Source organism: Pyrus communis, chromosome 11 (genome assembly GCF_041283825.1).
Source record: "Pyrus communis isolate YQ-2024b chromosome 11, ASM4128382v1, whole genome shotgun sequence".
NCBI lineage: Eukaryota > Viridiplantae > Streptophyta > Magnoliopsida > Rosales > Rosaceae > Pyrus > Pyrus communis.
The window spans coordinates 32,258,830-32,283,443 of NC_142575.1; the positions used below are offsets into that span (position 1 = coordinate 32,258,830).

A 24,614-nucleotide genomic window follows, 5' to 3' on the forward strand; every position below is an offset into this window, starting at 1 on the left:
AGTTACCCACAGTAAAATATTTAATCACTTATCAATTAGGCATTACATTATCCACTGCCACCAATTCTCATTGTTCTTGATTGTGTTTTTTCTTATTAAACTATAAAGTATAATTATTAAGTCATGTGCTTTGAATCTAAACAAGCCTTCTTGTCGGGTTGTTTTTGGGACCATCGTTGATAAATAATTTGTAATTATCTAACTCCAAATGTTTGTCTTTGGATTCTTACTTTTATTTAGCTCCTTGGGGACAACATCCCATCCAACTATATTTAAAATAAAATAAAAACCATTTGATAGACCTATATACCTATATGTATTTTTAATAAAATGACACGACTAGACATATCTTACTTAGTAACTGGAATGACAGTAGACTATAATAATAGTACTGCTAGTTATGAATTCATATTCAACTTCGGTTTATTCGAATCAAAGAAAAAAAAACTTCAATGTCCGACCACATCAGTCAAGTACTTGGGCTTCTGATCATATCTCTAAGTAGCGCTTAGTAAATGGGTCATGTTTGTCGCATGCGTGTTGTTTTTGTATTATATTTGTTTTCTTAACGGATCGTGTTATGTCAAACTCATTATCTTAACGGGTTCGTATTAGGTAACCCAATAACGACCAAATTGGTTGACAAGTCATGTCATTTCATGTAGGGTTAACGGGTCATGCAAAAAAATTTCATGTCAAATGTATAGATCTAGCAAACAATATCTTATCGAGTTCTTAACGGATGATCAAATAACGACCTCACTTGTTAACGGGTTAACCCATAATAAGTTTCATTCCAAGTCATGCTAAGTAATTGTTGTTTACTAGGGGACAAATCACTCAAACAAAGCTATCAAATTAGAATAGTACTAAGAGACAAAAGGTAACCCCAATGGCAAATCTTAGAGCCCATAAAACTTTCACATATAAACTCCGTTTCTGTCACGAAGTTACAACATCAATAATACAATCATGAACCCTAACATATGAACCAGCTAAACCTTGACCGTTTGTGCTTCGTAGTTTGGGGCTCTTTGCCTCTCGACCCTATCACCGCGTGCACTTTCCATCCAATTACTACTAAAAAGCAGTGCTTAATATTAATTAATTTAAACTAAGAACTTGAACACCTACCAACTTGGAGGAGAATCTCAGAAGCAGCTTTCAGCTTTTAGCTTTTAGCTTTTAGCTTAGAGCTGGCCAAATGAGTGGGCAAGATAAGCCAGCGTTCCTACGAGGGGTGCGTTGATGTAAGTGGCTGGCTCGGACTGCTGGTAATCTGACCGTTGATCTGGGAACTTGTCGTTCTGGTCGGGCCCACCGATCACTGCCCCCACCAGGATGTTGGGGTTAGGGGATTGGGAGCTCATCACGCTGAAGCCAGACGAGCATTGGATCTTGGCCGGGTGTGCGGCGACGGACGGCAGCGATGAGCCCCTGTGGTGGATCCTCTGTGGGTACCTTGGGCCGTACCCCACCATGTAGGACATCTTCATTGGGTTGTCTCCTAGCAAATAATCCACCTGATAAAAATCATTAACATAAACATGATTAAAAAGAGATTAATTAAGACAAAGTCTACTTGCTAGAAAGTTAAAACTTTAAACTCTGTGTAAGTATCATTCTCTAGTTGATTAATTTAAAGAAAACTAGAGTATTAGTCTTTGAACGAGCTTTAATTTTTAAATTGAAAATTCGTACGTATTCTTCGAACCCGTCACAATGTGAACAATCAAAAGGCGAAACTTGTAACCGAATTTCTCAGAATAGTCATTGTTTCACGTTGTGACAAGTTCAGGACCACTACTCACTACAAACAAAGCTCCCATCAGACCAAAATTTAGGACCAATGTTCTAACTTTCACATTAATTTGTATAACAAGAGAAATTAATGTCTTTAACATGACATTTACGAGTAACATTGTCCAATCCGAACTCGATCACGACATACCTGTCTCTTGGCAATTGCTCGGAGCCGCGTTGGGGTGATGGCGGTGCCGCCGCAGTAAACCACCTGGCGGGAATGGGTTAAGTACTTGGCGTAGCTCAAGATCAGAAACGAGGTGGATGTCACATACTGCATGTTGCTGTCATTCATCTTGAACAGAAGACCACCTGCATCCAAAAACACCAAAACCAGCCGTTATAAACAGGACCACTCAGCCTTTGATTTTTAGAGAGAGAGAGAGTACCTGGAGTGTATTGGGCCGAGTAAGAGGCTCCGGGAATGATTGAACAGATGAAACTATCTGCATGCCCTTTGTAGTCATGGAGTGACCTCACCTTTTGAACGAGGAATGCCTGTGAAAGCAAAACCCAATGTCATAGTTGTCGTAGTGTTTTTTATAATTTACTATAATATCGAAGCCCCGAGAGCACGAAAATTTGATATCGAAAACGAAATTTTTGAGAAAGATGGGACCTTGGAAAGAAGAATTCGTGCTCCGACGTGCTTGTTATCCCATCCGAACGTGTTATCGAACTCCGCCGCGCCGAGGATCTGACCGTTAAGCTGAATGTAGCTGAGATACATGGGATTTTTGGTGGCCTTGTGCAGCCAAGCAGCACCCCACAAAAGCTCATCCTGATAGCCAGAGAAATCACAGTAGTAGGGGCACACAAACTTCTTCAATCCGATGCTGTAAGGGCCTCTGTGCCTATCGGCAAACGCAAACACCTAGAACCAGAAGCGAAACGTGATCTCGGTATTTTGGTTTTTTGTTTTCTTTGGTTGGAGTTTAAAGTTGGGTTTTTTGAACTTACGCTCATGGCCCTCCTGAGCAGAAGCTTGGAGTAAGATGGGTCACATCTTCTGAAGACCAATGAGGCAGAAGCGAGAGCAGCAGCAGTTTCAGCAGCAACTTCAGAACCAGGGGTGTTTTGGTCAATCTTCAACACGGTTCTCGGGGTGTCCATTTCTTCTGGTCGCTCCCAACAAGCATGGTCCTTGGTCGCATCACCAACCTGCAAAAATTACCACAAAACGCCTCAGGAAATTAGTAATTTCTGAGAAAAAATGGGGGAAAAAAACAGAGAAATGTGAAACAATGGCTTGGGTGGGGGAATAAAATACCTGAACATAGATGGTGCCTGGGTGCGCGGTAGCTTTGAGGAGGTAGTCGGTGGCCCACCGGATAGCCTGCCTAGCATTCTGAAGCTCTCCCTTCATCAACCCGCCGAACTCGATCACACTCCATGAGAGCATGGTGGTGGTGAAAGCCATGGGAAACCCAAACTTCACATTGTCCCCAGCATCGTAGTATCCTCCAACCAAATCAACCTGCATTTAAAAAAAATCTCACAGAAATCAGTAAAATGGTAAAAGCCCACTTCATATTTTGAGGTACATATCGAAACCAAGAAGAGAAAAGGCCGGGAAAATGGAAAGAAAATGTGGGTTTTAGCATACGTGTGCGGCGGCGCCGTCGGAGAGGCCAGAGTCTCTCCTCCAAGAAACCCTCTGGTTAGGAGGGAGCTTTCCGGACCTCTGGCCTTCGAAGAAGAGGATGGACTTGGTGAGGGCATCTCTGTAGTTGTGGCTGGCGGAGCGATGGTGGTGGTAGATTGGGTTGCGGTGGTAGCCAGGAATGGGGTTGGCATTGCAGAGGAGGAGGAGAGTGGTGGAGCAAGAGAGGAGGAGGAATCCAAGTGTGGAAGAGAAAGCCATTTTTTGGGGAGTAAAAGTAGAAGAAAAAACAATGCAGGCCAACTAACAAGCCAACGGCCAACCTGCAAGGCCGCAGTGAGAAGAAGCAGACACCTCTTCCTTCTCTCCTCCCTCTGTATTTATAAACTGCAAAGGCTGCAAGCTGCTGGCCTCCTCTGTTTAACCATGCTAGGTCTTAATCTTAGTTAACTCTCCACATCCTCCAATAACGGCTTTTGCTTTGTGTCAATTAAAATTGGATTATCTTGTAAGGCACTTTTGCCTTTGTATTGGTACATTGTGCAATCACTGCAATGTGCATGCCCTTTCCCTTTACAACGAAATGTCATTGTAGCTGTATTCAAACTAATAATACATTATCATGTTAAAAAGGTTAAAATGTTTGGCACAATATGATTGACTTGAGATATTGTCATTCACATAAGTTTTTCTTTACTCTTCTGTAGTTTCCCTCTATATTTATGAACGGCATTGGTCACATGAAGAATGACTTATCTACACCAGGTACGTCACTGTGTATGTATCTTAAAAAAATAATGCAATGACATGCGGTTTGACTTTCCTCCACAACATTGCATTATTGGTATGAAATAAGATCTCAATGACATACACAAACCAATATATTTAAAATGCACAACGGTGCGTAATCGTTTGAGCCTTTGAGATATCTAACACAACAAAATTTGAATATATGTAAGTTTATCTCTTTTTTTTCTGGATTTCCTCTATATTTGCAGTGATGCTGAAATAACCTCTTTTTGGGTGTTTACTTACTTATCAAGAAATTACAGTACAAGTTCAGTGAGTCGTTTTGTTTTTTGAACTTATGACACGTACCTTTCCTTTAACCTTAATCTCAAAGCCTATCACCCATTGTTTGCAATAGGCATCAGATGCAAAATGTACCAGAAATGCTCTCAAATTCTTTGGGCTTTGGATACTAAAAGTCTCCTACTTTGATTTTCTCACATCAAGAATACCTTATAAAGTAATTTTTTTGGGGGAAGTACTTGCAATTTATGACCATGTCGTTACCAAAGCTAAAACACATTGGATTGAGTTCCATGTGAACCTTTGTGTTTAGAGGCCGCGTACTGAGAGATTCGGACTGTTCAAAAAAGAGAGATTCAAATCGTTCAAATTTTTAGATTTTTGTGAAGTAGGTCAATGTGAAGGACTAATGGAGGCCATAACCGTAAGATTAAAATTGAGTGACTAGATCTCTCGGTCTGCAAACTATGAACAAAGAGATCCGAAATGGATCTCCATCCAAACAGACAAATATCATTGAAGCTACACCAAGGTAGCTACGCAGCTAGTTTAAGAAACAAAATTTACTACCTTGGAGATATTGATCATAAGAATCATATTCTAACCTAACCTAACCTAATCTAATTTATAAATAATGAGTTTCGGATTTGAGTACATATGGTGAGTACATTACTCTAGTTAGCTTGGATATGTTCATATATACTTACTTAATTAAGAGAGTACTTGATAAGTGCTTTTTTGTTTCAAAAAATAATAAAGGACAATACTTTTTATTTCCGGAGAGGAGGACACTAACATCATTTCACTAGATTGTAAGGATAATCATAATCGTCATTCCCGTTATCATTACTTGAAAATTATCGCTAGAATGATTTGTTCAATTTTGAGACTATTTTGTCACCTACATGTGCCAAACAAATTTACACTTATGATAACAAGTAGTAATTTCATGATGAATCGTCAATTTCTTCGAACAATATAGATGACAAAACAATCTTCAAATCAAAAGAATCTTTTAAAGAAAATATCTTTAAACGATGATAATGAGAACGAATAGTATGAATTATTCTTATTGTACGGTGAAATGAGGAATGAGTGAAATATTATTATACGATAAAGTGATATTGAACATTGTTTCAATTCCTATGGTTACGATACAAGTTACAATTGAACTATGCTCCAGTTGCCCTTACGATACAAGTTACAATTGAACTATGCTCTAGTTGCCAATACCATACAAGTTACAATTGAACTATGCTCCAGTTGCCCATACTGTTAGAATCTAAATTTACAGTCAGACCAGAGAGAAAAGGTGATGAACCTATAAAAGTTGGGTTCTTCGGAATGGATATTTAAATGAAATATGCTGTCGGAGAAAAGTTGTGACCTTAAACGTGAATATCTTTGAGTTCTGCGATTCAGTCGCACAACGGTCAACAAAGCCCCATCCGTCCCATGCATATATACATATATGGAAAAGGGATCTGAATATCTCTTTCACCAAATCCATTAAATTTATTAATTTGGGCTCTTAAAATTTGATGTAACTACTAAAGTTATTATAACTTTTAAAAAGGACTTCTGTTATTAGTCGTTAGATCAAATTTCAAGAATCCGGATTGATGGATTTAGTGAATTTGGTGGAAGGAAGATCCCTTTCCATATATATGTACTAGTTCTAGTTTTTGGGATGGAACACACTTTTATCGAGAAATACGATGACTTCTTCTAAATTCTGATCCCTAATTCACATAATACCAATAGCAGCCCATCAATCCAAATCGAGTTCACACATGCACCGACGGATTTTGCTTAGTTTCATCGATTTTTTAGGATACAATCACGTACTAGATACAAATATCTACAAATGACTAATTATTTTGTGTATTCGACAAATCATAAATGTGTCAATGTAAATACAATGTGTATAACGGTATTTTCAAATGTTTGTATTGTAACTGAACCCTAGTTCAAAGCCGGCTTACTGCAATGTCATTGATATTGTTGGAGCTGAAATATATAGTTGGAGAAATTTGGAGTAGTGCAAAGAGTTTAGAAGAGAGTTGCTTTTTACGATAGAGAACTCAAGTGCAACCAAGTGTATATCTCTTTAGGGTGTGCCACTGAAAACTCAAAGCCAAAAGTTTAGAAGCAACTTTAGAAACTATATAAACAGCATCCAACTCTTGTCAAGAATCAAACAAAAGCAAAAGATAATATGATGAAGCCTACGTATTCTAGAGCATATGTGTAGTCATAAAGGAATATGGTTTTTTTATTAAAGAAAAACATGAGGTCTGATGTTCTTTCTTCAACTTTGATCTCGTGTTTATGAAAAGATTAGTTATTTTTAGGATGTACAATGTGTCAAATTATTAGAGAGAGGGGTAAATGCTCACTTTCAACAACAATTGATATTATTCATAACTTGTTAATTGCCACTTGCACAGTTAGACAAATGTGGAGTTTTATAACAATAGACTTCAGTAGTAATTGGAGTAGAGTTTTGGAATACTTTAACTCTTCTTTTCTCCTTCATCTTGCCGTTGTGCGATATTTCAACACAAAGAGACCTTAGAAAATTTAGGAGTATAGTTGAGTATTGGTTAATCACTTCAATAATTTGGATTTTAAGTATTAAATTATCCGAAACCTTAATGACTTTTTTATACGTTAAATATGTTAAATAATCAATCATATTAATAAATAAGAGCAAAGTTAAATATCAGAGTGCGCGATAATCAAGACTACAAAATAATAGGAATATTATTAAACAAACAAGAATGCCGAAACGGCTGCAAAATCTCAAGAGGCTACATCGTGACTAACTTATTTTCAAATGAATAACAAACATGCTATTTATATTAAACTAACCCTAACCTAAAAGGTAAGAAACCGAAACCCTAATGCTAACGGGCTAAGCCTAGAAAACCAAACATTAAAGTAAACTTAAATACTAATATTTTCCAACAAGATCAAATGAAGAAAGTTAAGTATAATTAGAATTTTTTCAGCACGCCATATCTTTCTTTGAAGTTAAAAACATGGCGTGACATGCACAAAAATCTAAATTAAATGAATCTTTATTAAGTTACAAGTTTTATGTAGTCGAACATAATGTGTAAGAGTGAAGAGGTTGGATGAGGGGAATTAAAAATCACGGGAAAGAATAGATGTTGATCTATCTATCTATCCAATAATGGAGCTTGTTCAGTTTTTCTTCTAGGTCAGAAACCGATGGCCCAGATTTGACGGGTGAGTGCGAGAGAGCATGTTTCTTATAAATGGGCTTATTTGTATCATCGCGTGGTGGTGCCCCTCCCCACATGCTAAACTAAAGCATGCATTCATGCATGTTCATCTTTATCACCTTCCTCATCACTCATGCATCGCCTCTCTGTAAAACACAAAGTTTGAATAAACGATGACCGAAAAATCTGACACCAAAACATACACACACACTTTTGAAGTTTTAGAGAAACGGGACGCGGTCCACTGCTAATAGTATTGATATTGTTCATACTTAATCATTGATCAGTATAGAATTTATATACTAATATAAGACTTTTTACTTTATTCAAAATACACATTTACTTGATCATCTTGTATGATGCATGCATTTGCAATCAAACCCTTCATTTATATATTTTTCCCTTGTCTTTTAAAATTCAAAGTATTTAATCAGTTAGATTAGCAGGGAAGAAGTCAGAGATTTGTATGAGCAGAGGCATCCTCAAACAACAAAGTGACATTTAAAAATCTCAAGAATTTATTGACCAAAATACTAATATATTAATCCATAAAGTGTTTCATACAACATATTACAATATTCATCGAATCGTTTTCATGTTTTGAAAGCGTTGCATAACAATATCATTACCAATACCATTAAATATCTTTTTATATAAAAATAATCATGTTATCATTCATCCATTGATCTCTAAATTAGAAAGCTAAATTCTAAATTGAAATGCCAAAACAAATTAATGAAGTAAAGTCGTATAAAATACCTTGTGAAGTAAAATTCTTGTGTTGAATTTTGATAATTGATTACTTGAACTCCAACTGTCTATAACACTCCAAATTCAATTGAGTTTTGGTTGAATGAAAGGGGAGGAAAAATCTGGAGAAGTTGAGGACTGGAATTGCTTTGCCGTACGTGGTGAGATGAGTTTTGTGTGGATTAACGACCTAGGGTTAGAAAAATGGGGAGGCTCAATTAAATTAATTGTTAATTAAATTGTCATCAGGTAGGGCATTTGGGATCCAAAAACAGTAGACTAGTTTAGTTGCCTACCAATTTTTTTAAATTGTAGTTTAATTAGGGCTAGTTAATGAGGATTGGAATGCAACCATACAATATTTTTAAATTAGTGGGGCATCCGCTCCCCTTAGGCCTATACTAACTCCGTCCTTGTAGATTAGGGTTAATGAAGTTTCATGAAAACGAAATCGGATGTGTAGGGCTCTCCAGTCGATTTCAGCATGCCCTCATCAATAAGTTTCTAATCCTCCAGTCGATTTCAACGTGCCCTCTTCAATAAGTTTCTAATCCTTAATAATATCTTGGAGCTAATCTTCCAGCTCTGCAGTAATGATATTTGGTCATAGCAGGTTAATTAATTCTTTGAGTCTTTATATTCTACGAGAAATTTTTCGTGCACCTAATGCTGCTGACGACATTGAAAGTCGATCATTACTATGCATGTGGAATTGGTATTGTGATTAGCTTAACATACCAACAATGTGACATCTAGTAAGTAGAAGTTTCAAGTTGTTGCATGCACCTCTATGTTGAACAAAGTTTTTTTTTTTTTTTTTTTTTTTTTTTTTTTTCTGGGTTTGGAAAGTGTTAATATTGAGCAATAAACCTTAAAGGGGAAAAAGAAGACTTCACCACCAAAATAAATAAAAGAGGCTACTCTTGTCGTGGCATAGAACTTACTTTTCTTCTCCAAATCTTGTCATGTACAATGGCTTGTCAAGTCTTTTCTAGAAACCCTAAATAAATATAGACACGAAGATTGTAATTTAGTGGGAAAAGCAGGTCTGACCAGAGCATGTAGGCATGTGGTGCAACGACTTTCATCATTGCGGCCCTCTCCTCTTCCAAATAGTATTTCTCAGCTCACCTTTCATCATTCTCCAACTGGGGTTAGAGATTAACTTCGGATCTCATTGTCTGGAGTCCTAAGACTAAGTAATTTGGACAATTCAAATTGAATCTAACGTTAACTCATTTCACTGGCTCACATCACATAAATCAAGGCTCGGATTTCTTTTTTCACAAATTAAGAGCTCAAGTTTCCTAATTCTTAGGCTCGAAACACTAAAGTCCGGAAAAGACCTAAATTCCCATTTGGGATCCCACCTTTCACGGTTTTCTTGCTTGAATTGTGCTATAATTCTTTTATGAACTGACAAATGCAGATACTATAGGAAAAAACTCACACGACTCACTACATACAACACGCATCTCACATACACTTTATATTTACTGTTTATATGATATTGTAAATGTAAGACATCCGTTACATGCAACCGAGCATGCGAGGTTTTTTCCTCGACGGTAGCATCGCTTCGACCTCAAACTAAAACCCTTTCAATAAAACCGATCTGCTTACTTTGAATATTGCATGCACATTTTAATTTGGAGTTACGTAAAACCTTTGAAGACTCTACAAATTCGAACTCGATGTACTTACGTCAAAGATCATGCCAATCTTATATGCATTCATGTTTTAGAATTAAGTCATAAAAATGCTAATAATTATGAATTTGGGCCCCTACTCAACAACATTGATATATGAAAGTAGAACACGCATAACATTGTAGATCACACTATTACCTCGAGGTAGGCAGATTGTCTACCCTCCTGTTTGGACACCCTTCTCATCTCCTCCTATTTATGCGGTCACGGTTAAACCACGTCAACATTTTATATTCCTATTGCTTTTTGTCTTATTATCTCTATAAAAAAATCAATATAAAATATTGACGTAATTTAACTGTGATCGCACAAAATAAAAGAAGATGAGAATGACACTCGAACAGAAGGCAGGCAATCTACGTCCTAGCTCGAGATGATGTCGTGACATTCTAAAAAGAGAGCACGCTAGTCTGTTTTCTCAATGTCTCAACTAGTCAAACCAAGAAAATAAGGAATATTGGTAGACTTGAGCCAACTACCTCCCTGTATAAATTCTCCAACAGTGAACTGACTTGCCTCAACCGAACTATTAATGACCCGATAACCCGGCCACGTCACCCTCGCACTCGTATTCGAACCGGGTCCACGGTTCAAATACTCCCCATAATACAACGTACTCAACGCAAAGGACCCGTTCCACTCCAACCATCCAGCGGGGTCCACCAAATCATCAATGTACGATTTCAGATAAACGGTCCTCGAATACTCCTTCCACGGACGGCCCAGATACGTTGTAAAATTCGATTTCACCGGAATCAAATCCGACCCGGCCGTGACCTTGCAATTCAGGATGGAAATCCCGGTGTTCTGGTTCGGGTCCTCTCTTCCCTGGGCGGTGAAGATGTTTTTCTGCTTTTCGTTCGGCTTGCGGGCGTAGAGGTTGCAGTTCTCGAGGACGACGGCGGCGTTGCCGAAGATAAAGTCGACGGTGCCGTAGACGTCGCATTCGCGGTAGAACTGGCGGAGGGAGTGGACGTAGAGAGTGTCCTGGTAGCCGACGAAGCTGCACTTGTAGAATGCGGAAAAGTCGGCGCCGCTTCTTAAGGCGACTGCTTGGTGTTTACTTGGGCCGGCTCCGTTTTCGAATGTGATTCCTTTGGCGATGAATCCGTCTCCTACCACAGCTGAAAAAAAAAAAAAAAAACCCATTTCAGAAACGGATCAGAAAACGGATAGTTGAATTAAATTGGAAAAAAAAAAAAACAAAGAAAGTATTATGGCTCCTGAGGACATGCTTATTCATTGCCCATCTTAGTAGGTTTAGAGAAAATCATACACGGTCCATGGCCCAATTAAAGGATTTGGATCCTCTCCATATCCCCTGGGGATCCCGGGGATCAAGGCACAAGAACCGTTCATCAAAAATCGTGCGGCCACAATTAAATGTTTTTTATATTTTTTTAAAGTAAAGTAATCTCATTTTGCGTAAAAAAATATTTAATTATGACCGCACGATCTTTGATGAACGGTCTTTGTGCCTTGATCCCCAGGATCCCCAGAGAGGGGATCCAGAGAGGATCCAAATCCCCAATTAAAAGCCAGTTCACTATTTTATTAATGATTTGTTTACTTGCACATAATGTTTGACCACAGTGACGGAAACAATCATGCTTATGCATTAGGTTGCGAATTCAATTTCTACTGATTTTTCTCTCAACTTACAACTAATTATTTAATCGATTAATGCTGTTATTGTACTAATTTGTTATTTACTCTTTTATTTACTAATACGTTAATATTAAAATTATTTTTCTCCCTTAGTTTTGACTTGGTCTTTTGTTGTACAAGTGAATAAACTTTACTGTGATAGTACATTTACTTGAAATTAGGGAAGTCAAGAATTAGAGACTATTACCTAATTAATCTAATTAATTGGTTTTCATGTAAAGTGTTGCTAGAGGCATTTGAAAAAGTCATTATGCGTCTCTTTTGTAGTGGATTTTTTTTAAATATCTATTTGGAGTGCCTAGTGATTTTTTTGGAATATTTTTAGCTGCTATCTTTTAGTTATTAAATTATGAAGTATAATGTTGAACCTACTTATACTTTATCCGAATCCGGATTTCATATCCATATTGTTTTGAAATTTGAAAATTTAGAAGTAGAAAAGTGAATGGACAAATATGGATTTGAAATTTGAAAATTTCTTCATCTGAATCCGGATTTCATATCCATATTGTTTTGGATAATATTCTTGTCCAAAAAAAAGAATACGTCTAGTCCACACATATCACATATGACTCACGAGAGACATGAAGAGGTCGAAAAGGATAAGGGATAGATGGGACCAGCTTACGAGAGCTCAGGGAACCAAATCAAAGCAATGACGACGGTTGGTTACAGCTTTTTTAGGCCACAGTTTTTCAATGCATAGCTAATATGTAATATTCTATAATAATATGTCTACCACTACCATAAGTGATGAATTATTTTGGTAGTTAGGCAGAAAAATGTAGAGTTATAGATTTTCCGTAAGTTCAGGGCCCCAACCAACGTTTTTACTTTAATTTCTTTTATCGTGTTTGATTTGAGGTTGGTGGCTCCTATGAAGTTCAGACAATTTGCTGCTTGTGAGCTTTGAAGAGGACTTTGGTATGAGGATCGGGGGAAGGAGAGAGGGAAAAAGGGAGAGAGGAAGAAAGTTAGAGAGGTTTTGGGTTTAGGTTTCAGGAAAAGGGTGATGAGGATGACCATACTAGACTTAAACAACGGTGGTTAGTTGCTTACCCCACGACATTTTTTGTAAGATCATAAGAGCATTTCATGTTGAGATTTTTGGGCTCTTTTTAAGTTAAAATTCTGACTCCATTGCTGTAGTGAGGTCATTTACCTTCAAATCACTGTGTTACGGATATAATTTCTTGTTAATATAGTTTAAAGTAAAAATACTACTTTCATGAAGAGAGAGAGAGAGACATATATATATATATATATAATATGTATGTATATATATATATCGAGAGAGAGAGAGACATATATATAATATATGTGTATATATATATATATATATATATCGAGAGAGACAGAGAGAGAGACACATATATATATATATATATATATCAGCTGGATCTTTAGTTCTTGTATTATTGATTTTAAAAGAGTAAAAAGATGATAATATTTTGTCCGACAAATTGATGTTGCCACGCGTTTCTAATGCTACCAACCACGCAACACGGGCAAAATAATGACAAAAGTAGGGTCCTGACCTGAGCCACCGACACTTTATAATCTGGCTAAAGTCCACTCAGTTATCCATCGTCCTTAATTCAAAAGTTTAATCAAGTTTAATCTCAATGATTACACCCTTAATTAAGCTCCTTTATAGCAAGTTACTGTTACATATTTAAGAAGTAATTTAATCTAATTCTTTATTGAGCCAAGTACATTTTACGTTATCAAAATTTCGAGTCAATTTCATAAATGATTACACTATTTTAATTTTTCACGTTACACCTTAATGTTTTGACATTTCACCAATTTACGCCTTATATTAGGTGAGTGTGTACGGCCAACTGTTAATTGTTAAAGTGACAATGCGGGAACCACACTAACCATGCATGCTACATATATTGAACACATTGATGGCATATTAAGAGTAGATCCAACGCTATTACTTCAAATAATTAACCAGACCGTCAACTTAACAAAATGCATAAATTTGTCAAATTTCAGAACTTTAAGTTGCAATATTTGAAATTCAAAACCTCTCAGCACAAGTTGAAACCAACTCCAAATCTCGATGGTGTGGAATGTACTATGCTCTTGTTTATTAGAATGTACGCATATGGGGTTTAAGGAATTTGCTTTTTAAGGAATTTGTTTTTGGCTCTTTTGTGGCTGTGAATATATATGTACAGATGCATATGGTCCTACAATTATAATACGAGTCCTACGTACAATTGACTTAAGGAAAGATTTTTTGCTGTGCTCGGAACACAGATTGTACATTTTGTGTCATTATATAAGTCGAGGGGAATTTTATGTTTTAAGTTGATAATTTTTTAATATAAATATCTCACTACTTTTATAGCAATACGTGGTTTACTGACTCATGTTTTGGACACATTAAAAGATCTGACTTAAGACAATGCTCGATTATATAACATCACATGCACCGTGGGACAACCCTCACCAGCCTGCCAATCTATTTCAAATTAGGACAATTAATTCAATGTTTTTTTTGTTTTTTTTTCTTTTCCTATTTTGGTATTGATTTCAAAAGTTTGCAACCTAATAATTTGAAGCACTAGCTAGCTAGTTGAGAAGAAGAGAAAAAGAAATACTCACCGACGGTGGCTGATCGGAAAGTAGTCCACCCATCCACTACATTCCGGCTGGCTTTCACAATCGTGTTTCCAATCCCATCTCCCAAAAACATCAGATTTGTCTTCTTCTTCACAACCTCCACATTCTCAAAATATGCCCCGGCCTTTATGTATATCACAAACCTACGCATACAAAGATAGCGATTATATACATCAGTGTGGTTACATTGTTTAGAGCGTATGTACTTCTTCTATGTACTAAAGTTCTAATTTTCTTCTCGCAATTCAAGGTAGTTCAAACAAGACTACCATTTGCATTAAAAAAAATGTCATAATTATCGCACGCGGTGAGAAAATTAATGATGAGAAAAATAAAGCGAGTGTGCGAAAATCAATACAAAATATCGTTGTCTATAACCTAGTCGCACTCAGCCCAAAATTAATTATGTAAAATATTACCTGGTTGCGCTTGAATTAGGAGCCACAGCGACGGCCTCGCTGATGGTAGTGAAGTTTCCAGTGCCGTCCTTGGCCACCACCAAATCGTACTTTGTCTCATTCGTCGAGGACTGCAACAACCTTCGATCTTTCGATGAAACCCAAGTCGGGAACCCCTTTTTTGCAGGTCCGAAGTCGGGGAACATCTCCGACTTCATCGTCTCAGAGTACTCGTACTTCTGAGCTCCCGGAATCTTCTTAAGCATAACGAGCGCATTGCTAACGTGCTGTGAGATTGTATTTATTCTACCTTCAATTTCCCTCTTCACAATTCCCATATTGCTACTCCGAGGAGCAGTCCCGTTAGCACTAAAACCATCGAGACACGTGTACTGGTTGGTCATGGCAGCACTGAGTAGGGCTTTCAAGTGGTAGTAGAGGTTGGAGTTGAGTTTTTTGTTGGGGGAGAGGTCGGAGATGGCTGACTTGAGCTCGTCGATTGTGTTGTCGAGGAGCTCAAGGCAGTCGTCGAGAGGCCAATGCTGAAGCGAGCTGAGCATTTTGTTGAACTGCTTTTTGATCCTGGTGCAGTTGGAGGAGGAGGCTTTGACTTCAGTTACGGTGTGGGAGACGGTGGAGGATATGATTTGCGGGAGGGTTTTGGAGGCAAGATTGGGGAAGGTGGCGAGGGTGGAGAGGCAGAGGGATTTGTGGAGTGTGTCTTGGCATGCCCAATGGGCTGTTTCTAGAACCTGTTTTTGAATGTGGTTTTGGAAATGGATTTTTGGGCTTTTTGACTTTGAGTTTTTGAAATGTGGTTTTGAAAAGAGTAGGATTAGGAAAAGGATTGAAGTTGGAAACAATGTTGAGAGCAAGATTTTTGTTCTTCTTAGATTGGACATGGCTGTGTACTTGTGTTTGTGAGAAACAGAATGGGAGACAGATGCGGGGGGGTAGGAGGATTAATATAGGCGGCTGGAGGATGAATGTTAAAACAAAGAGACAACTAATGTCATTACGACGGTATTATCAGCTAATCAGAATATTGTCATGGATTTTATCTTGTCACATAATCATAATATTGTTACAGTGACATCTTTATTGCATAATAAAAATATGACTTTTTTAGCCATAAGTACGGTGATATCTTTATTGCATGATAAAAGTATGACCTTTGTATAACCTCTCACTTTGATCATTGATATTTGAAACCAATATAATTAGTTTCAGATATGAGAAATTTTTTACTGTGATTGGAACACGAGTGGTACACCCGTGTTTTTATATAAATGGTGAGAAATTTATTTTTTTAAATTATTAACTTTTTATCACACATATCCCACCATTTGTACAGTGACACGTGATGTATCATCTCATCCCCATGTACAGATCACATTGAAAAATCTCCCCTCTGATATTGTCCACCATCAATCATTTTGATTATTCGATGAAAAATCTTTATTAAATAAGAAAATAATAATAAAATATCCTCAATTTTTGTCACATCATTTTGGCCCATTAAGGTCATTTTGTTATTTTGATCCTTATTTAACAGAATTTTCACGAAATACCAAAATGATTGATGATGGACAAACTTATGAACCACTTATATTGGTTTCAAATCTCAGATACCAAAGTGAAGAGTTATGCCAATTGTGAAAGCCCGTTCCGGATTTTCGAACCGTAGGGGTGAAATGACGATTTTGCCCCTAGCATGTTGGTTTCGTTGTGTGGTTGTTTTGGGTTTTGTTTGGCTGGTTCTGGACCACACACACCTTCCCACATCCCTTCACCCCTTTCCCTATCCCGTACCTTGTCCCTTTCTCTCTCTCTCTCCCCCCCATTTCTATCCCCGCATGTACGGACACAACCAAAACCATCCAAACCTTCACAGATTGAGGAAACAAATTACATACTCGTACTCGTGAGGTCCGTAGGAGTTCAACCATACCCATTTCAGGTAAGAATACCTTCGTTTTCACGTCGAACTCGGGATACCCTTATTTGGTCACTGTTCATGCACACGTTAATTCTTGTGTTTTTTGGAATTTCATGCTTGTAGGAAGCTTGGTGAGGTCCTTAGGAGGCTCGGGGTGGTTCGTTTGAAGGTTTTGGACGTCGGGATCGTGAGTTACAAGGTTGGCCGGAGTTGGTGGTGTTTTCCCAGCAAGATTCCGTGTGTTTTAGTGCTTGAAAGTGGTATGGATTTGTTCCTCTTGTTGTAAGCTTCATTTTGGTACCAATTTTGTGAAATTTGGTTGAAAAACGAGTGAGATACAAGATTTAAAGTTTTCCCAATTTTCCGGCGCCAGAGCTTCGCCGGAGAAGATGACGGAATATTCCGTCAGTTTGGACGGAATATTCCTAACGGCGTTAACTAACGCCGTCGGTGTGCCAGGCACGTGCCTGCGTGTGGGCGGCGCATGGGGGCGCGTGTGGCGGTGGAAAATTTTTCTAAAAATATGGGGATGTTCCTGAGGTTGAGTAGATCACGTTGGTGTATTCATACACCCCATTTGAGCATTGTATGAGAAGTTATTTCGTAATGTTGGTTATGTGTTTTAAAATTAACGTTTTTATAGTTGTTTCACATATAGATAAGACCTATCCCGAGGACGAGCGCGGTCACTCGAGGCAAGGGGGTTACGACCCTTCTACATATCAGTGAGTGGGTTTTTGATTTTCCGTATATACCTATATACTTACGTTTTTCCCAGAAAGTGATTGGAAACGTTTATACATTTATATGCCATGCATTATGTTTTCCGTTTGTTTATGCATTATTAGTAGCATATATATATTTGTATATTGGTGATGCGGACGCACAGGTAAGTGCCAGGTAAGTTATGGTTATATTCATGTTCAGTAGTGATTTGAGATGCATAGAGAGCTCATAACCTGCACCCCTGGTGTTAGTGCTCCTGCCCAGAGTTGGGTACAGTCCTTCACGTGATGTTCATCTCCCGCACTACACGCTCATCTTGGATCCAAGTTAGGTGCACAGACCTGTCGTACATACCACTTTAGGTGGTTCCGACTCGTAGGTGACCCGCGATTATTCGCCCAGCCTTCACGTGATCGTAGCACTCGACTTTAGGTGGTTCCGACTCGTGTGCAGGTACAGTTAGTGAGATGGAGATCTGAGCTCTAGATTCAGCCGTACAGGTCACGTTAGGTGACTTCGGCTGACAGATTCATGGCATTGATTTTGACATTTTCCTGAGCACTTGCATTTATTCGAGGCATTTGGCATGGCATATTTCCGAGCATGACTTATATATATATGTATATTCTATTTTTCTGCGAATTATACAGGTTTTACGGCGATGGGTTAGAACCTTGTTTATGAAATGGTTTTTGAAAAGCTTTGTTTTTGCCCACTCACACTTTTTGTTTTGCGTCCCTTCAGGTTCTAGTGGGCTAGCACTTTTGGTGGCTCCCCAGAGGATTTCCCCGGCATATCTGACAGATTATCACCAGTGTAGGACCACCTTTAGATGTGTTTTTGTAGTGTTATTTCTCCCGGACTGCATTAGGTCTTCGAGCTCTAAACTTTGTTTTTCACACTTATGCTTGCACATGTATGTTCTTACTTTGTGTAAAGCTGGTTTTTAATTATTCGTAATTTTATTATTATTTTATTAGCTTCCGCACTGTGCACATGGTTACGTTACTTACACGTGACGGCCAGCATGCCCTGATCTTGATCGGGATGTGTCACCAATCATGAGGATCATTTTGACCAAAAAGTCTAAAGATATTTTCATGAATTAAAATAATTGCAGTAATTTGGAACCTATATCAAAATTTCTTTTCAGCAAATTAAAACAATTAAATTAATTTTGAATATCTTCCTTATAAAAGAAAATGATTGGTAATAAATGTGCGCTTATTTGTGGACCACCCTGCATTAATAGAAAAATGTTTGTAATGCTCTTATAATAGTGAAAAAGCAGAGTGTTATCATCTTTACCAAAATTAACCGACACTTTTGATTTCTACTCTCCTTTTTTATGGATTTTTTCAGAAGCCTTTTGTTTATTTGCTTACAGCTAATTTGACAATGGATGAATGAAGAAAGGTATTAGAGGGAGATGACGAAATAAAGAAGGATAAATAAAAACAAACAATATATTTAGTAATGATTTGTTTGAAAGTAATTTCAAAACAATTGAAAACACTTTAAAATCACCAAAGACGACTTTGAAAATATTTATTATAAAATTTGAAAATCTCTACTAATTAATAAAACATTCATTGTCAACCAACATTCTATGAAATTACCAGTTTAACCCTGTAATTAAAAAATAATATAAATAAGAAATATAGGCCAGAAATGTAATTTCACATAACCAAATTTTGTTGTTTTTTTTTTTTCAAAGACTCACCTACATGTAATCCTAACATATGTTTAATTATAAAAAAAATTAAAAAAAGTTAAAAAAAAAAACAAAACTTCCCACTCCCACATTCTCTATCACTCTCTTTCTCTCTCCTTCTATTTCAAAAACAAAAATAAAAAATTTTCTCACACACTTTGTATGTGCCCATATGCTAGTATTTATTATAAAAAGTTCAAACTACTTGATAAAATATCTCACATGAAGTATGTTCAATAAAAAGAAAAATAAGGCACTTGAAGTTTTTTTTTTTTTTTTTTAAAGAAGCACATATATGTAAAAGGCTTTTTTTTTTTTTTTCTTTTTTCAGGGAACACTTGTATTTTTAATTAAAACTATGATATATTTCGTTCTCATTTGAAAGTGTTTTTAAAATAACTAAAAACGTTTTTGGATTCCAAAAGCAATTGAAGTGCTCTTTGAACAAGCATTATTTATGTCTTTGTTCCAATAAACACTTTAAGTGTTTTTTTTAAGATTCACTTGCATTTTTATAAAGATATTTTCACCAAAAAACTTTCTAATCATTTTAAAAACACGTTTAAACGAACACCTTGTAGAAGAACACTTGCGTTTTAAGCAATTACGTTTCAGACTGACCCTCAATTGCCCTTTCTTTTGACTTTGAGCACATGCATGAGAAGGACTAGCGAGGAAGCCGTTGAAAATTTGAAAGAGAACGTGCAGGTTAAAGCTGGTTACCCCTGGACCGGGGCTGTAATGGTGAAATTCCCATCATCATGATGCATCATGCTTGGCGACTGGTGTTTGGAGCACGATATCCAGTACAAGCTTTGTCCTCAACTGTGTTGACGATTAGTGCTCCGAACAAAAAATAGATTGTCGTCTATTAATGATTAAGAATACTGACATCTGCACACTTCTTTTTATATTTCAAATACTCTTTTATTTTATTTTTTGTTTTGAATCAAATAATTGAAGATGATTAAGCAACATAAACTAATGGTAGGTGTGCGGGAGAAAAAAATTTATCAATGTGCTCGGAACATAGCTCGATACACTAAGTGTAATAATACAATTAGTTGAAATTTTCTTTTTCAAGTTTTTAATTAATTGTATTATTACACTTTATGTACTGGGTTATGTTTTCGATACATTAAAAAATATGACGTTAAAGAGAAAAAAAAAACGTTTGTAAATAACATCACTCCATATTAAAATGTTTTTCTTTTCAGTAGTGTTTGAAATAAGATTAAATTTTTATTTTTTTTTTGTAAGTAGGGAGAAAATTCTTACATCCGAACGATGAATCACGTCATCCGTTCAACACGTACAACTCATAAAACAATAAAACTTTATGTTGTTTGGTCTCATCTACGACGGTATTGGTCTGATGTGATTGAATCTGTTGGTCTATGTATAGGAGATTACAAGTTGATGGTGTTCACGTTCATTGTTTTTACAATCATTAGTACATTGTGATTTAGACCTCTAATTAGTACATTTCCACATGGTGGACTGGAAGACTCAAAGTGCAATTATTCCGACCGTATAATAAATTTGAAATAATGTTATTTACATCACCGGATCCCCTCCCTGAGGATCCTAGGGACCACGCACGTGGATCATTGATAAAAAATCATGCAATCACAATTAAATACTTTTTATATTTTTAAAAGTAAAGTAACCTCGTTTTACATAAAAAATATAAAAATGAAAAAATTTGTAACTACACGATTTTTGATCAACGGTCCATATACGTTGATCTCTAGAATCCTCAAGGATCCAAATCCCTAAATTTGTAGTTGTAGTTAGCTCGGAGATTAATTTTCTCTGATTAGTTCCTATTAATTTGATTTTCCTGTAAGCAAACCGAGAGAGAGTCCTATTATTTGAACAAGGAAACTGATGGCCTGCTGTCAGGGAAGGAAATTCTGTCGCTAACCAAATATCCCTGAAACGTTGTCGGCTTTAACAAAATGTACCAATACACCATGTGAGCGAACGAGCCTCTATCTTCTTCTTTCTTTTTTTGTTTTTTTTTTTTTTTTTGTTTTTTTTGTTTTTTAGAAACTTTCATTAATTAAAAAACTATTACATAAAATAGAAAGTCCAAAGACAATCCCAATATAAGTATAGTTGAAAAGAAAATACAACACAGATGCTCAAAAAGAGCAAGTCGACAACAACAAAAATCCTAAATCTAAAAAACTATTGGATTTCCGAGATCTACCTTTAAATGAGTGAAACCAGCTAAAATAAAAGAAAATTCAAAGCAAAAATGTTCGAGAAAGGTTGTGATGGTGATATTCATACATTTAATTTTTTTTTGATAAACTACCATTTGACCCCTTAAACTATTATTCCAGTTGAAATTGATCCCATTAACTGTTTTTTTTTTTTTTTTTTGGTAAATTTACCCCCCGAACTATTTGAAATCAGCCAATTGACCTCTTGTTGGTAGATTCCATCCACTATTTTGTCAAAATCAAAGGAAAATTAGTCATTCCTTCATCAATTCTTACTTGTCAACTATAACCATCAATGAACTTATAACATTTGAAAGCAAAATAATGTGTAATGACAATGTGATATAGTATGTTATGTAAACGTTTGGTTTCTTTTATGTTTTCTCATTATGCTATATGTTTTTTTTACTATGTCCATGTATCAAAATTTTATTGGTGGTTATAGCTGACAAGTAACAATTAATGATGAAATGACTAATTTGCCTTTGAATTTGAGGGAATTGATTCGGCAATCTAACGGCAAGGGGTTAATTGACTGATTTTAAATAGTTCAGGGGGTCAATTTCAACTGGGGTGATAGTTCAGGGGGTCAATTTCAACTGGGGTGATAGTTCAGGGGGTCAAACCGTAATTTATCCTTTTTTTTAACACACTTTTTAATTTTTGGCCGTTGGAACAAATGAATTGAAGAATATTAAATAACATAAATTAACAGAAGGTGGGAAAAAAGACGTGTGTTAATAGCAGTACCCATACTGTATGGGTTGGTTACTTTTTATTTTTAAGATATAGACAAATTACATAGAAGAAATGTGGGATGAAGAAAGGTTATATGGTGAAAACAACTTCAAATATACTTCAAAATTTTTTTTTTTTTTTTTGTTCTTGGTTTTAGTGTGTGCATTTCTGAGAGATTTTTCAGTGTGTCCAAGACATGGAGCAAAATAGTACATGTCATTATGCAATTGGAGGAACATTTGAAAAAAAAAAAAAGGTTCCCTCCAATTGTATAATGACATGTGGTGTTCTGCGCCGTATTTGAAGGAGGTAAACAAAGAGGTTGAATGTACATTATTTGTCTATTTTTAAAATGAGAACTTGTTACCGAATCAAAGGGACGAGAGGAAAAAAAAAAAAAAAAAAAAAAACGAATCACAACACTCCGATCAACATTAGATAATCAAATTTCTTGGTTTGAAGAACCACCAAATATAATCTTTGATATTCTTTTCAAGGATAGTATTCAACATTAATTTTGGTGTGGGATGCTCTTTTTATCTTTGATCGAGTTGAGATCCCGTGCAAAGTTTTTATTAAGGTCCATTGTTAGCACCTTATCCTACTTGTTTGTACGTATTCTTTAATCTTTAATGAATATCGTACTGTTTCTAAAAAAACAAAAAAATATGTATCAAATAACTTATGGAGACAAACGATTTGATATTTCTCACAAATTAATTGAAGTGATAGATGGTGCGTACCTTGAAGTCTAACGTTTGAATTCAAACTTATATTTCATGCAATAAACTTTGATCAATTTGGCCAAAGGGTTTGACTTTAGTTATACCTGTTAATTTAATCTACTCCTAACGACTAGATTTCTTCTCAAGCATTATTTATTAATATAGTAGATTTTAAGATTAATTTGGGAATGAAAGGTGTTCCTGACCTTAATTAATTAGCCCCTAAAAAAATTTTAGGTGTATTTGGATTGTGACCGCATAATTGTGCTATTTCATCTAAAGTATAATATATTCAAAAAGTAATACATATCAACTATATTGTTTCCTTTTATTATAATATGTAAAATAATACACCACGTTGTTTGTATTTTTAACTACTTGGTACAATAAAAATTTCTCGTAATTTGGGTGGCGAACTTGTTAATCATCATTATATTTTTATGACAAGTATCAACCAAGTGGGATTAAAGTTAAACATAAAAAAGTTGGAATTCTAGATTTGGAGGAAGCTGCGGGAAGCTTCATTCCATTTGCAATAAGCTTAATTAGGTAGCACATGTTTCCGCATCAAGAGGAAGGTTTTAACTTGGGAGTGCCACACATTGACTTGGTCACTTCACTTATATTTATATCCCCAAATGGCCAAGGGCTTGTGCACAGGGTATGGTGTCTAATTCCACCGTCTTCGAAAGATCTTGAATTTGTCAAATTCCAAATGGTTAAGTTTTCAACGCGGTTATAGACTGCATACGTTTCTGGTCAATTGACTTGGAATATATATAGTTTATGTTCATACACTTCATTAGCTTAGCAAGTCAATATAGATAGGGGCTTAACTTAAGATCAAGAGGAAACAAAGATTAATCACCTCTCACTCTCAAATGAGAGATTCCCTCATGTTCATCAAATATATCACGTGTTATAATTGTCTGTTAGTGAATAATGTGTGCATTTTTTAAATGCGTATTTTGAATGGTGATGTCATTAGAACTAACTATTACTTGCGTGAAAGTATATCTTTCCAAACTTAGATCCTCTCATTAACGCTTGTTTAAAGATGTAAATCCCAAATTTGCCAACCCTAACAACTTAACATTATCCTATGATTTTTTTTATGATTGTTCAAAGTTTAAACCAAAGCATAAGTGACACGTAGGGTTCACATTGCCGTCACTCGTCAATGCAACGTGGCAAAAGCAAATATAGAACAAAATCCACCGTCACCAATTGAACTGCAATGAACTCTTCTTTTAGTTTTTACTAATCAGCTAGGCAGGATATAATGGTATATCTACAGGGAAGTTGACAATAATTTCACATCCAATTTAAAACAACGCCACTCGCTATCAGAAGAATATCGAATTAAAAATTCTTGAAGTAGTAAATGCGACAAATTGTTCGGAGGAAAGTTGTTCTTACATGCATATATACCTCATCAAATGATTATACAAATCATGCCTTGAGATTGATATCTGACCTATTCGATATATGTCACCAATCCCCTTCCCCTTGGCACTTTCCCCACCGTTGACAAATGCCACAATGCATCTAACCTCTAAGTAAATAACAAAATACAGTGAAAGCTTAAGGTTAATTTAGGAACTGTAATTGGACAATCACACTCCAGGAATCGTACATCTTTTACGTAAATTTTATTTTTGGTCAAATAAAGTTTAGGGAAGGGGCTAAC

At 36.2% G+C, this 24,614-nt stretch overlaps 2 protein-coding genes across 2 annotated transcripts; both read right to left on the reverse strand.

Annotated features, from left to right (window-relative positions):
- Nucleotides 1–884: 884 nt before the first annotated feature.
- Nucleotides 885–3,981, reverse strand: LOC137741568 (endoglucanase 17). Its single transcript, XM_068481263.2, has 7 exons — nt 3,410–3,981; nt 3,074–3,280; nt 2,764–2,964; nt 2,423–2,677; nt 2,193–2,301; nt 1,952–2,115; nt 885–1,523 (listed from the first exon to the last, which is right to left on the reverse strand). The coding sequence occupies exons 1-7, from the start codon at nt 3,665–3,667 to the stop codon at nt 1,191–1,193; spliced, it is 1,527 nt and encodes a 508-aa protein (XP_068337364.2). The 5' UTR covers nt 3,668–3,981; the 3' UTR covers nt 885–1,190.
- A 6,158-nt stretch (nt 3,982–10,139) lies between these two features.
- Nucleotides 10,140–15,922, reverse strand: LOC137741567 (Plant invertase/pectin methylesterase inhibitor superfamily). Its single transcript, XM_068481262.2, has 3 exons — nt 14,873–15,922; nt 14,436–14,596; nt 10,140–11,272 (listed from the first exon to the last, which is right to left on the reverse strand). The coding sequence occupies exons 1-3, from the start codon at nt 15,751–15,753 to the stop codon at nt 10,575–10,577; spliced, it is 1,740 nt and encodes a 579-aa protein (XP_068337363.2). The 5' UTR covers nt 15,754–15,922; the 3' UTR covers nt 10,140–10,574.
- Between the last annotated feature and the right edge of the window lie 8,692 nt (nt 15,923–24,614).